Below are 14,100 nucleotides of genomic sequence, written 5' to 3'. Positions count from 1 at the left end.
TTCTTTACCCCTGAGCCGTCTCTCCAATCCCTCATTCTTGATTTTCTACAGCTCGTACTAGTCCAATTAGTGTTGTGCATATTGCAAGTGTTTAAGGCTGACCAGGTAGTAGGATTGGGAAACCTATCATGAGGCTCATTCCAGAGAAAACTGATTCCATCTCCTCCATTAGCTACTGACTGCCTGGAGCTCTTCACTAGGGGCGGGGCCTTGTTACCTTTTCCCACCCAGAACCTTCTTTTGAGCACTGAGCAATACCATGTTTACCTGTACCTGAAGAATAGAATCAGGGTGTAAAGAGACCCACGGCCTCTACTCTATGATGGGGGAGGTGGGCTGTGTAAAAGCCCTGCACAGTAGTGAGGAAGGGAAGCTTCAAGGACAACGCTTAGGGAGAAAAAGAAAATAAGATGGACCTGGACTTTGAGGGTCTCTAGACATATCCTGGGGGCTTCATACAGCAAGGGAAGAATGAGGCCCTGGTCCCCCCCAGGAAGAGAGAGGGCTGGAGGTGGGATAGAGAGCTAAAGATTCACGCCTTCATCTTGATCCCCGAATCCATCCACTCAGGTGGGAAAGGGTCACTGTCCCAAGGGCCCTCCACCCCAGCCAATTCATAGTCATCTCATGTAGAAAAGGCGGAATTCTTTTCCATTCTCATGTCAGCCTTTCAGTTGTAGACCCCTGTTACCTAACCATATTGGATATGACCCCAGGCCTCCAAAAAAGAGGCTCTGCCACACGGGAGGAGTAGGGATCACGATTAAAGGGGATCAGCACAGGAACTAGGCAACAGATTGGGTAGATGAAGAATAAAATGTTAAAAAAAATATTTTTTTTAAATCATCCAAACTCCCAGAGGGTCCAGCATTTCCTCTCGCGTCTTTGCCCAGGAACAAGGTCCAAGACCCTGTAGGACTAGAGGGTCATGGGTTAGTCCAGAGAGAATAAGAAGAGAGAACAGGGATTAAAGGATATCCTGGGCAGTGAGCTGGGGAGTGGGAAGAACTCAGACCTGGAAGAAATGAAGTTAAAAAGGAAAACCAGCTGTGGGAAGGCAAACTTTCCCTCAGGCCAATTCCTGTTTGTTTTTGGAGTTGGCTCAGCTAGCACAGGGTCTAACATTTAGAAAACTGAATAAATATTTGATGGGCTGATGGCTGAAGCCATGGGGAAAGGGTTCTTGGTGGGAGAAATGGGATCCTGGAGGCGCCTGCCAAGCAGCCCTTGGCTCTAATCCAGGGGTAAATTCTACCTCTCCCAGCTGTTTGCCCCAGGGATGGAGGAGCTAGGGCTAAGCAGCACCACATTCCAGCTGCTGTCTGCCAGCCAAGGATCAGTCAAGCCTGTCTGGGCCTGAGCCTGTCAGGGACCGAGCAAAGCTCAGGGGGAATGCCTCCAGGTCTGGAAGCCTAGCATGGAGATCCTAATCTCTGGGAATCAAAGGGGTCTTCACTGGTCATAGAAGACACAGGACGGAGAGGAAATGCGGCCGAGTGTGGAGCCTGCCACCCAGTCCCAGCCTGGCCCCACTTACGGAACTGAATGAATTATCAATACTCTCGGTGCTGGAGGAGAGCTCCTGGGAAAGGGCCAGAGGGCAGCGGGAAGAAGGGGAGGGGTTGGGGGGAGGGAAAGAGACAAAGGCAAAGAATTTAGCTCCAGTTTGGTTCATAACTGCTTCTCTTGTGCAGCTATATCTTTCGCTTTAGTGAAAGATGGCCAGCCTGGGACTGCCAGTTGCCAGAGTCTAGACATCTGTGGGATGTTGGGAAGATAGACACTCAGACCTTGAGGTCAAAGCTGAAGGCCAAGGCACTTTGCATTTTCTGATTTATCTTCTGTTCTTGCCTAAACGAATCTGCCTTTTAGATCAAAATCCTAGAGCTGGGTCCCCAGTGCAGTAACCGCCTGGCCAAGGCTCATTCACATGCCTTCAGCCAACCCTCCTCCTCATGGGGACAACCACAAACTGCATGACCCCTGGGGTACAAAGTCTATGTTCTTGTAGCTTCTTGGTAATCTCGGGAAGAGCTAAGCTTTCAGATGTACACAACTCCTCTCAGTCAGCCCAGTGATCACCCTAGGAAACCTAATCCCTACCTTGAATCTGTGTGACAAAGAGCATCCCAGACCCAAGAACCTGAAAGCTGTGGGCTAGATGCTCAAAAATGCATCAGTTTTCTATCTTCCAAACTTCCTTAGGCTTCCTGTCAGGCTATGACACTAACTATATTGTATTTTTTGACCGATATTAGACAAATAGATCCTAACTAAATCCATCTGAGAGAGCTAATTAGCAGGGCAGTGGCAATCTTGATTCCAGCCCAAAGTCTAGATCCCACTAACCTAAACATCACCCCAGCTGAGGGCAGTAACACATGCCTGTAATCTCAGTACTTTGAAGGCTGAGGCAGACAGACAAGAGTTGAAGACTAGCATAGGCTACATACTAAGTCGTTCTTAGAAAACAAACAAAAAAATTACAAAATAAACACCCTTCTCCTGTGTTCAGCTGGTATCTGGGAACAAAGTGAAGGGAGGCTCATCCACTAATTGTGGAGCAGTACTCATGCACTGGGCCATCTCTCCTGGGTTCTATACGCGGTTTCCAGGAGGGAGGAGCCCAGACTGAGGCAAAGTCTTGAGAATTCCTAGAGCATCAAGGCAGTGGGCATTGCATTCTATTTTACAGTTAGCATTTCAAGCCTGTGCTTAATTCAATTCTGTGACTGAAGTTCTTGATAGAAGCACTACATTTGGGTTTTCCTCTAAGAATCTAGGCAGAAGAGCATTTGCAGGGTATGGCCACACTTGGACACACCCTACTTTGGGTAGGAGTGGGAAGAGAAGAGGCAGTGAGGATGGCAGAATCTGTTATAATCTGCTGGTCCAACTTCTATCCTTACACTAGCTGGGGAAAGAATAAAGGCAGATGATTGGCTCTAGCTGATCCTCTCCCCGACAAACCCCAGTGGACCATTAATGTCCATGGCAGGCAGTAGGATCTCATGATCTGTTCTCCTCCTACTACCTAGGTTTGAGTCACTTGTACTGAGTCAGCTTCAGGGAGTAAAGCTGAAGCCAAGAGCTGACATCACACCCTTATCAGGATGACATGCAGCAGATTTCTCTGTACAAAGGTTACAGCCCTAAAAAGACAAAGCTCATCTCTTTGGAGCGTCATTATGTAGGGGAGAGTGTGATTAAGGGGTGATACCTAAATCACTCTCTGGTTCTTGTGCCACCCTGCCAACTCTATGCCAAAATATTTATCATTTGGCCACAAATAGGAAGGAGAATTGAGGCTGATAAGAAGTGCTTTGGAGGGGTGGGCTTGGGTGTGTCTGTGACTCTGTGGGGAACATGAAGGAATCCTCATAAGAACACGGAAACTCCGGAAACGGAGACTTGTGAGGTCTGGCCGGCAAAGGAGAGTTTTGTAGGAGACTCCAGGCAAAAAGTAGCCTCTTCTCTTCCAGAGCCCCTTCTTCACTTTTTCTGGAGCTCCTCCATAGTGGGAGGAGCATGGGATTAACCAGAACCCACAAGGACAACTAAGGCTGGGAGCACAGTGTCAGGGCACACTCAGAAATTCTCCTTTAGAACATCGTGCTTGGGCTTTAGTAAGGAATGTGTATACTTACTGCTTCCGGAAACTTTCCAAGAAAGACGTACACTACATAGATTCTGATATTAGAGCTCTGGTGTTAAGCTTTATCAGCTCCCAGTCCAAGAACAACATTTTATCCTCCATCTTTTTGCACATTGTACAAGGATAACAGCTAATTGTTTAGTGAATGGATGTTTCATATAATGGAGGAAGAAAGGAAAACCAATTCCCTTGGTACCTCAAGCACAAAGGCATTGATAGACACATCATTGAAATATCAAAAGGGACTGGCAGAAATTCCTGAGCTGAAGTCTGTCTCCATGCCTAGTGGTATTTATGTTTATGTATCTGATTTCCCAAGGAGCCTCAGTGGAGTTAAGTGTCTCGCTGTCAGCATCAGATAACCTAGGAGGGCCTCGGGAAGTGCTCTCTTTTTCCTTTCCTGGATTAGTAACCCAACAGGATCCAGGTGGGGAAGAAAGGCAACTGGAGAACCCACCCTAGAGATTTAAACACTCATAGAATACCTGCCTCTCAGAGCCATCCATAATCCTGCAGCAGAAGTTAGATGCATAGAAGAGGGACCCCAGACCAGCACAGGGTAAGAGAAACCCTAAGGCCTCTGCTTTTCTGGTCCTAAGATGCAGACTAAAAAATAGATACAGGGAAAAGTCAAGCCAGACAGGAGGCACCAGTGAACCCCTCCCAGAAGCACACTCACTCTGACCAGGTCTGACTTTACATGAATGAGACCGCTTCCAGAGAAGCTCAAGCCTGCAGGACCTCAGTTCCACTAAGATCTGGATTCTTCTTGCTCTGCAACAGCCTCCCTTTCTAGACCCTGGACTCTGCTGCCAAACTAAAGAGAAATGGAAACCGTCTCATCTAGCTCTCATAACAGCCTGGGGTTTGTCTGTACATGGATGTGGAAGTTGTCACATCCTGGGTTCTTCTCCTCCATTGACCTCTCACAGCTGGGATCTGGGGAGGCAGATGCTGAGAAATAACCCAGGCAGCTCAGCAGAGTGACCAGGAGTGTGATCTATGGACTGGGCTCCTGAGTGACCTTGGTTGTCATTGAATCCCTCTAAGCCTGTTCCTCACTGGTAAAAATCACACCACTTAGAGTTATTGTGAGGATTCCACGTACATCATATGGCATGCTGCCCAGCATATCAATGGTCAATAAGCATTGGCACATTTAGCTTTAGTATCATTAAAATGTCATAATAAAGTACATTTCCAGAGTGAACAGGCTCTGAATGTCCCTTGCCTCTGCATTTCCTTTCTCTAACCACTGACTTCCCTCTACTTGAAAGAAACTCTACTGTATTAAATATGTGGGTGGTTTGCGCCACACAGAGTCAGATGCCAGGGCCATGGGCACAGGCATTCCAATGGTGCAAAGTCTTCATTTTTTTAGGTTTGGCTGGCAACCAGGACTAGAGCCTGCCAACAGTGATCCAGAGATGAGGACTGGAGCACAACTGTCTGGGATACCAGGCCACGGAACTTGGTTATCCACTGGGTGCCTTTTCCCACTATTTTTCTAGATATATAGTGGAGGGTGGCACTAAGCTACTGACTGCTCACCCCCTGCTCTGAATCACAGGTTTGAGACCCTGCTGCTGCTGAACTTCTTTTCTCAGCTTTATCTCATCAAGTAGGCATTAGAATACTTTGCCAAGGCTACTACTTCTCTCTCTCCTTTTATATATCTTAAAGGAAGGCAGGCTGTTACATTCTGCTGAGGCCCTACTGGTAGAGAATAAATCTATGTTAACAAAAAGTAGGATCTTTGGGGAGTGAGGGAAAAAAATTATGAGGAATGCCAGGAGAAGCTGATGTTCTAGTTAGCATCATCTTTCTCCCAGCACGTAGAAAGAGCACAGCTCCTTTTCCTTCCCTGTGGATCTCAGCTGCTGTGATCTCAGCTAGGCCAGGTCTCAAGCAGGGTGCATCAGGTCTGTGTCACAGTTCTTAGTATGAGGTTAATGGAATGACAATGCCATTTAGTGAAATCAGCCCTGGACGAAGTCGAGAGTATCAGCCTTGCCATTAGTTAGATAACCTGAAGCAAGACACTTTATCTCTCTAGTCTCTGAATTTTTCCTTTGTAAAATGAGGCCATTGGAATACATGAATTCTAAGGTCTTTTTCCATTCTAGCATTCCATGCTTCTATGAGTGAAGTGAACAGAGAAAAGGACAGAAAGTAGAGCAGCCCCACATAAGACATCCTGTCTTCATGCAGCCCTCAGACACCTTGCCATCCGTCCCTCCCCCCAATTTTACCTCATCCTCATTCTCCACTTTAGGGTTGCTGGCTGTTCGTTTCAGGTTGCTGCTGAGACTTATGCTGGCCGTGGCATCTGACTTAGAGCGCTGGTGAGTCCTTTTAGAGGGAGACAGTCCTGTGTCAGGGGCTGGGCTTAAAGTTGGCAGCTCCCTCTTTCGGTGAGCTGGCTTCAGCTCATCTGAGAGGATTAGCTTCCGTAACTTGGTCCCTCGGGAGTGTCGTTGAGTGGAAATGTGCATGTCTGAAGAGTAGGCCCCAAGCAACAGGGCACACTGGAGGGAAAAGTTGATGCTCTGGCGACAACGGTGGACTATGTAGGGTTTAATGGCATCACCCACATCCTCATCCATATGAATATACATGTTAAGCAACTGGGGCAAATAGAAGTCCACATCCTCATTGCGAAAGCAGAAGAGCCGGTTGCCAATGTAGGCTTGCACTCCCGGCTCCTTGGAGTTATACAAGTATGAAATGGCCATAGAGATGTCAAATAGTTTTGATTCAAACAGCCTCAGGAGCCAAGACTGTTTGGCTGAGTTGTTCTGTCGTCTTCTTCTTGTTCCTTTGGCTGTGCCAGAGACCACACCAGGCTCCATCTCATCTTCTTCCTCCCTGATCTCGGTAGGTGGATCATCTAGGCAACGGATCTCATTGTCCACACCATCCCCATTAACCAACTCCAGTGGGCTGCCTTTGCTAGAGATGGCTACACCTCCATGCAAAAGCTTGACTTTCTCCAGTACCTCCTGGCAGGCCTTCTGGGCCACCTCAGGGTCAATCACTGACAGTTCCCCGACCCCCTCCGTGATGACGCTTAGTAGGGAGCCCCCGTTATTCCCTGATGGGCTAGGAGTAGGCTCAGAAGTTGGCTTCAGGGTGGCAGGCTCCACTACCATGTCTCCCATGGCTACAGCCAGACTTCGAGCTTCCAAGCTAGAGGAGGGAGGGAGAAAAGAACAGAAAGGGACACATACAGGCACTGGTTAGTGGTATCATATTCAGGTCTTTCTATTACCATGAAGCCTGTTCAAGCAACTCCTCCTTCAACATCAGATGACGACATCTCAACAGAAATTTGCCCCCATTACCTCCCCACTTCTGATCACTGCATGCATACATGTTCACAGTAGCCTTGGTTCTTCACTTGTATGTGAAAATGCTGTTTCACATGTGCGAGGTTAAGACAGTCTAACAAATTTTTCAGTCTACTGGGGATCGACTCAAGTCTTTTCTTTAAATACTTTTTTCTTGCTCTTCCTGTGTCACCTTCAAATGCTTGTGGGGACACTTTTCCTTTTCTTATTTAAGCTGTACCTCCTTATTCATCACCTATATCACACACAAGTCCTCTGCCTCTCCCCAATTTAGTATCAAAGCTATTATTGTCTTCTGAGACAGTCTTACTCTATAAACCAGGCTGTTCTTAAACGTGTAGCAATCCTCCTGCCTCAGCGTCCCAAGTACTGGAATTACAGGCACCAGCCACCACTCTATGCTTTGGTTATGCTTTCCTTTTCAGACTCAAAGAATCTAGGGACTAAGAGCCAGCAACTGCAATACTAGGCTTCACTTAGTAGAAAGATCTCTAATGCAGCCATCCAGTACCATCAACCTTGCAGAAGCTGCACCATTTTTCTTGTATCTGGCTTCCTAACACCATACTCATGCTCTATGCTTACAAGCCATACAAATGTAAACACACCACGTGTCTTCTGTCTGATTTCCTCCACTGCAAACTGAGGGGAAAGTACTTACTTTGCATTGCTGTTACACACAAGACAAATTTACATGGAGGAGAAGATTTAACACAGCTCTGGCAAACAGTAGTACTCTGGTATTCAACAATGATAGCTGGATTCTAACCCCATAAAAGGTTAATAAACCACATGTGCATATACACTACTATTCTATAAGGGACGTAAATTGCATTAGCCATTTGTGACTCTTGAAAAATTATGACCACCTTCCCCTACCCCTTGCTGCTTTCCTCAGTCATATAAAAGCTCTAGAAACTGGAAGGGCTCTAAGAAGACAAAAAGAAATCAGGACTCGAGATAAACTTGTAGCAGTAGTCAGAGAATGCTGTTGATAAAAGCCACTGCCTCTAAGAGTAGCCTTCAGAGTGCCACCAAACCAGATCAGGGGAATGAGCAAAAAGCGGGAGGGGATTTCAGAGTGATCCAGATCAGGAAAATAAGTGTAGAATATTTTGTCAGATGATCCTGGCTTCAGAATCTAGGCATAGCCATCAGTAAACTCAGAGTCCTCATCCCAAACAAGCAAAGAATATCTAATGCACACTTGAGAAGAAGGAGAGGCCTTTATAGAACTAGACAATAAGTCATTTCTAAGTGTTAGCGACATTATCCTTTGTTCTAGTGAGGCTGGGCTATCAATACTTTGGGTGGGTAGAAAAAGGTGTTCAGTATCAGCTTTTCCGGTCACTCTGAGGAACTTTTACTGATTTCTTCCCTGAGATAGGAGTCTCTGTGAATTTTCAGCTGGCCTTGAACTCACTATCAGCAGAGGATGATCTTAAACTTCTGAGCTTCTTTCTGTCTTTACTTCCCAGGCCCTAGGGTTAGAGACATGTATGTCTGCTCATGCAGTGACAGGGACTGAATCCAGGGCTTCATGTGTGTCAGGCATGCACTCTACCAACCAAGCTGCACTTCCAGCTGCAGATGCCCTGCTTCCTACCACCTTTTCTTCATGGCATTCATTTGTCCAGTATGTTACCTTCCACCCCAGCAGTCAGGACCAAAGCTGAGCAGAAGCAAACTCTTCTATTCTCAGAGACTAACAGAAAGGAATACTTTAGCTCATTTTTCTCCCACTGTCAAACAGGAACTGTGTCTCTGCACTCTCTGATGAAGTGGGCTTCATATCAGAGGTAAGAGGTGGCAATTCCTTCACTACGCTCTCTCCCAGAGTTGGGCAGTCTCTGAGCAGCAGAACCAGCATGGCTGCCTGTGTGCTTCTGCCTGTAACTGTGACTACGGATTGCACAGGAGTAATAAAGAGGCTTTAATCACTCATTGCCACACCTCCATAGGGCACCCTCATGGCCACTTTACTTCAGCTGGGACTTCCACCTTCTAGGTCTTCTAGCTTCAACCAATTTGGTTCAACTCACTCTTTCTCAGTATCTATATTTTTAGCTAATCCTTTTCATTTTTTCTGTTCCAGAGATTTCTAAATTACAAAGCTCCTAAAAGTCTGCTCTTCAAAAACGTAAAGGGGGTCTGTTATCAGGTGCAGAACTGTAATCCTGGAGAGTCAGAGGCAGGAGGATCAAGAGCACAAAGTCATCCTCAGTTACACAGAAAGGTTCAGGGCCCAGGTTACACGGACCATCTAAAAACAAACAAAGCAAACATTTTAAAGGGATTCTGAGAGTAGAAGCTTAGAGGTGGACCGCTTGCCTGACATTTGATCCCCAGAACCATTAAAACAAACCAATCATCCCCAAAACTTCCAAATGAAATGAAGTTCTGTCATTCTCACATACAAGAGTTTTTAGATGTCATCAGGAAATTCAGTTTCCTGTTCCAGTTAATTGGAATTATGTTCATTATTGACTCCAGGAAAGCAGGTAAAGACACTATCCCCCTTTTATTCCATCGGCAAAAGGAAACAATTTACCAGGGCTCAGCAAGGAACCCCAAATCACAGTATTCAGAGTATATCCACAGTGCAGACTCTCTCACCTGTTCGAGAAACCAGATGACATCAACAGGTGCAGAAAGCTGGGCATAGGACAGGTGAGGGAGGCTCAGTGGGTAGGAGCACTTGCCGTGTGTGCAAGTTTGGTGGCTTGAGCACCATCCTTTGAGCATAAGGCAGGAGAGAATCAATCAAGTCAGGAAAGTCATCCTCTCACCTTCACATGCACAGGGTAGCACATACACACACACACACACACACACACACACACACACACACACACACACACGCAAGCAAATGATACATGCAATTTCAGAAAAAGCAGGGCATGGTGGTATATGCCTATAATCTCAGCACTTGGGTAATAGAGGCAGGAGAAACTATTGTCAAAACAAAACTAAAACCAAAACCAAAATACAAAACAACAACAACAAAACCTCCCAAAAAGTAGGGCAGATAAGCCCAGCTTCTCTCTCTTTTTTTTTTTTTTTTTTTTTTTGGTTCTTTTTTTCGGAGCTGGGGACCGAACCCAGGGCCTTGTGCTTCCTAGGTACCAGCTTCTCTTTATAGAAGCGTCTCTACTACTAGCTACCACCTGGTTCTTGGGGACTCAGGGGTTGCAAGTCAGAGAGTTATAGGAAGAATAGGATCAGATCATAATGGCAATTGAGGTAACAGAATAGAGACTGAGAAGTGCACTGCAAACTCAAGGATCTGAGTCTGATCCCCAGAACTCATGACACAAAAAGCCTAGCACGAAGCATGACAATACACATTTGAGACCCACTGCTGGGGAACAGACAGGCAGGCAGGTCCCTAGGATTTATCAGCCAGCCAGGCTGTCCTGCCTAGCTGGCTACAAGGTAAGGATCGCCCGCCGTTTTTTTTTTTTTAAGTTGTTGGTCAGCATCTGATGAACAACACTTGAACTTGTCTTCTGGCTTCCACATGCATGTGCACACACACATATAGACACACATGGGCAGAGACACATACACACAAGTAACAGAACTAAAGAGATACTCCAAAATGTAAGTCAAATATAGTGTTCAATATTAATTTCTTCATCTTTAAGTGCAATTAAAAAAAATCAACCTTGGAACACTGTTTTGAAGAAAATAAAAGGATTGAAATGCAGAAACAAAAAAGGAAAAGAAACACAGTCTTGGATTTATTACTCTTTCTCCTGCAAGCTGTAGCATCCACAGCTGAGGCACTACCACACTGGAGTCTAAATTCTCCCTCAGATAGACTGCAAGGAAAAAGAAGAAGCCTCCTGTCTGAGCCTAGCAGCTGAGGTGGGGAAAGATCAGAGCTTAAAGTGTTGGCAACTGGGACCCATAGAATTGGGTGAGGTAGGCATGAGAAGTAATCTTAAATCAGCTTCAAGGGATTCAGCGTCACCATGGAAACAAACCTTTGTGTGCATGTCTGTGAGGAATTTTCTAGATTTGGTTAACTGAGGTGGGAAGATCCAAAATATAGGTGGCACCATTTCATGGGCTAGGGCCCCAGAGTCAATCAAAAGGAGACAGTAAGGTGAGCACAACCATTCGTGCCTCCCTCTGTCCTTACTGCAGATGCAGTCGGCTGCCTCACACTCTACACACTATGCTTTACCCACTGTGATGGCCTGTAACCTCAACTGTGAGCCAAGTGAACTCTCCTTAAGTTGCTTTTTTCAGATGCTATGTGATAGCAATGAGAAAAATAACTAATACAGTAGAGACAGTCTAAGTATCAGGGTAGACCCAGGTTACAGTAGTACAGAACCTGCTTCTGAAAGGCAGAGAAAGTGACCACTATGTGTTTTATGGGCCTGAGCAGTTATGTCTACAGAGGTCTTTGCAGGGAACACTACCTCTTAACCAAGCTCTCTGCCTCAGAGCACCTTAAAAATTCTGTTTGCACAGAATTTTCATGAAAAAGGTCTTCATGAAAAGATTTACTGGACAGGCCTCTCAGGAAAGACAGTACCGACACATAAATAATGCCCTTACCTAATCACCATTATTGCTTCTTCAGTCTTTTTCCTCGCATGATAAATATGAACTGCTTCACACAAATCCTGGTGGCCTAACACGCTCTCAGATTTTCATACAATGGCTTTTAAGCATCATCTGATCTACAGCTCTTCTTCCAAGCAGGCAGGTCAGCTCAATTTCCCTTCCTTTTAAGGAATCACAGGAATCCTTTAAAATGGATCACAGGAAGTGGAAAAAGATAAAGGAGCCAATATCTTACTGTATGAGGTGGGTAGTAAAGGAAAACCAGCAAAAGTTTATGGGAAAGAGGGCCAAGGGTGTAGTGTGCCAAGGTCCTAGTGCAGTAGTGGATGGGTCACCTAACATGAGCACCACTCTGGTTCAATCTCCAGCAAACCCTGCTCCAAACTAATGGAAAAGAAAGGCACAGATACATTAGCTAAAGCTTCATTAAGTGTTAGGTTGAAGAACAGAATAATGTCATAATTACCTAAACAAGTATGAATCCTCTACATCAAACCCTCTTCTTCAATAAAGGGTCAAGAAATCGTCACAAGCATTTAAGTGAAGGTATGATAATTAAGCTTTAGATAGAAGTGAGATAATTAAAGAGGTGAGCTCCAATATGAGGAGTGTGAGCACAGATAAGGGGGAGGGGACTATTAGTTTGATCATAAATCCCTATACCAAGTGCGTGCAGTCCTTTAGCAGTAGTTTTAAGAAAATAGGCCATTCTTCAAAAGGGACTTTAGTCCTATCCCAGGCTTCTTGTTCTGCTGTTAAGAAGTTCCTTATTGGGGCTGGAGAGATAGTTCAATGGTTATGACCACTGCCTGCTCTTCCAGAGGACTTGGGTTCAATTCTCAGCACCCACATGGTACTCACAACCATCTTTAACCCCAGTTCCAGAGGAACAGACATCCTTTTCTAGCCTCTGTAAGCAACAGGCACATATGTGATGTACAGCAGGCAAAACAGTCATGCACACAAAGTAAGTATCTTTCTTAGAAAACAAGTTCCTTTCTATGTCTTAAGGTATAGCACAAAGCTTCAAGGACGTATGGCTCCCTTCCACCTTAATAGTAAAGAAGAATGACTTCTTCATTTTTCCCTGTAGAAACTCTGGACTGAGCAGTTTAGCAAGCTCAAGCCCCACCAAGAACCAAGTATGCTTGTTCAAGGTCTCAAACGATGGTGGCATCAGGGAAGAGGGCATTCTCCACTACAGCACTGGGGGGAAGGGCAGTGGTCTCATGGCAGTTAGGTCAATATTGATCAAGCTTAGAACTCTGTGCAAAGGCATGCAGCAGGTATAAGAGGATTCCAACCAGACAGCCCAAGCCTGCTCCAGGAGCCCACAATAAGGCTGACAGGTGGTAAAGACAGCAGCCTGCATTGCTCACCGTTCTCTGAACTAGTCCTTATTTGAGTCCCAAATGTGCTTAGATTAGGCCTTCTCTTGTCCCGTGCCAATTATTGAAAGGATCCTTCCAAACCTCTTATTCAAACCAAAGCAGCTCAGTTTGCTGTATTAGTGTTCAGCAAACATCTTCTCACACAGTGTGGCCCCAGATGAGAAGCAAGGAAAACCAGGGGGCTTCTCCCATAGGTGGGGATCATTAGGAGACTGCATTCCAAGTAAGTTCAGGGTAAAGAGAGGTGGGCCATGATGGCGTTACTATTTTCTAGAGTTGGAGATGGATGAAGTGCCTGTGCCTTCTTCACTAGCTCAGGCCAAGACAGATGTGGCAGACAACGCAGCACGTACATCGCTGCTACGTCCCAGCATGGTCCAAGGTTCTTTTCAAAGGGGTCTTCTACAAACACATTTTCTGACCATAGAATCTGGAGTTATGGATCAGGTACAGAAAAAAAGGTGCAAATGGTCAACAACTTAATGTGGTGGAAGAAAGAAAACAGGGTTGAGAAGTAGCCAGCCAAGCAAGAGCGTGTGCTTCAAACTGACTTTATACTCATGGTCAGAGACCAGAGGGATCAAAATATCAAAGTAAAGGGATTCTCAACATGGCAAAACCACTAGCAACAAATACCTCTCCTCTGAGAGCCTGCAGTTTTTATCAATTACAAAACTGCAGTTCTTCCCCCAACAGACATCCAATTAGCCCATTACAGCACTGGTGCTTGCGGAATGGACCATTTTCTCAAAAGACCATTCCAGAGTTCAAGGGAGGAAGTAACAAGCAGAACCAAGGGGCCTTGACTCTGAATATACAGCTCTTTACACTGTCTTATGGTTCCTTTTCCCAATTACCCCCAGCCCCCAACAGATACAGACACAGACACAGACACAGACACACACACACACACACACACACACACACACACACACAGACATACACACATACACACACACCCTCACCTTAGGTCCAAATTCTTATGAAACTAACCAACACTAGTCCACTAAGCTTCAGTCAGGAAAGTAATGGTTCCCTTTAGGTCTAGACAGGAGTAGGAGATACTATTCTGTGACCTAACAAAACCCCAAAATAAATAATCTAAAGCAAAATTTCTTATAAC

At 45.5% G+C, this 14,100-nt stretch overlaps 1 protein-coding gene across 18 annotated transcripts in view; it reads right to left on the bottom strand.

The window, feature by feature from the left end:
• The window catches only part of Pi4kb (phosphatidylinositol 4-kinase beta), a 32,150-nt gene that overhangs the window by 16,841 nt on the left and 1,209 nt on the right, over positions 1 to 14,100 (bottom strand). For 2 of the 18 annotated variants that reach the window (XM_087635213.1, XM_087635143.1), the window contains exons 2-4: positions 9,622 to 9,740; positions 5,908 to 6,844; positions 1,538 to 1,582 (exon numbers count right to left, since the gene is read on the bottom strand). In XM_087635213.1, coding sequence (XP_087491339.1) covers positions 1,538 to 1,582; positions 5,908 to 6,844; positions 9,622 to 9,668 — 1,029 coding nt within the window. In that variant the 5' untranslated portion in view covers positions 9,669 to 9,740. 18 annotated transcript variants of the gene reach the window in all.

Source organism: Rattus norvegicus, chromosome 2 (genome assembly GCF_021556685.1).
Source record: "Rattus norvegicus strain SHRSP/BbbUtx chromosome 2, alternate assembly SHRSP_T2T, whole genome shotgun sequence".
NCBI classification, from domain to species: domain Eukaryota; kingdom Metazoa; phylum Chordata; class Mammalia; order Rodentia; family Muridae; genus Rattus; species Rattus norvegicus.
This window is presented reverse-complemented; position numbering and strand designations above follow the sequence as displayed.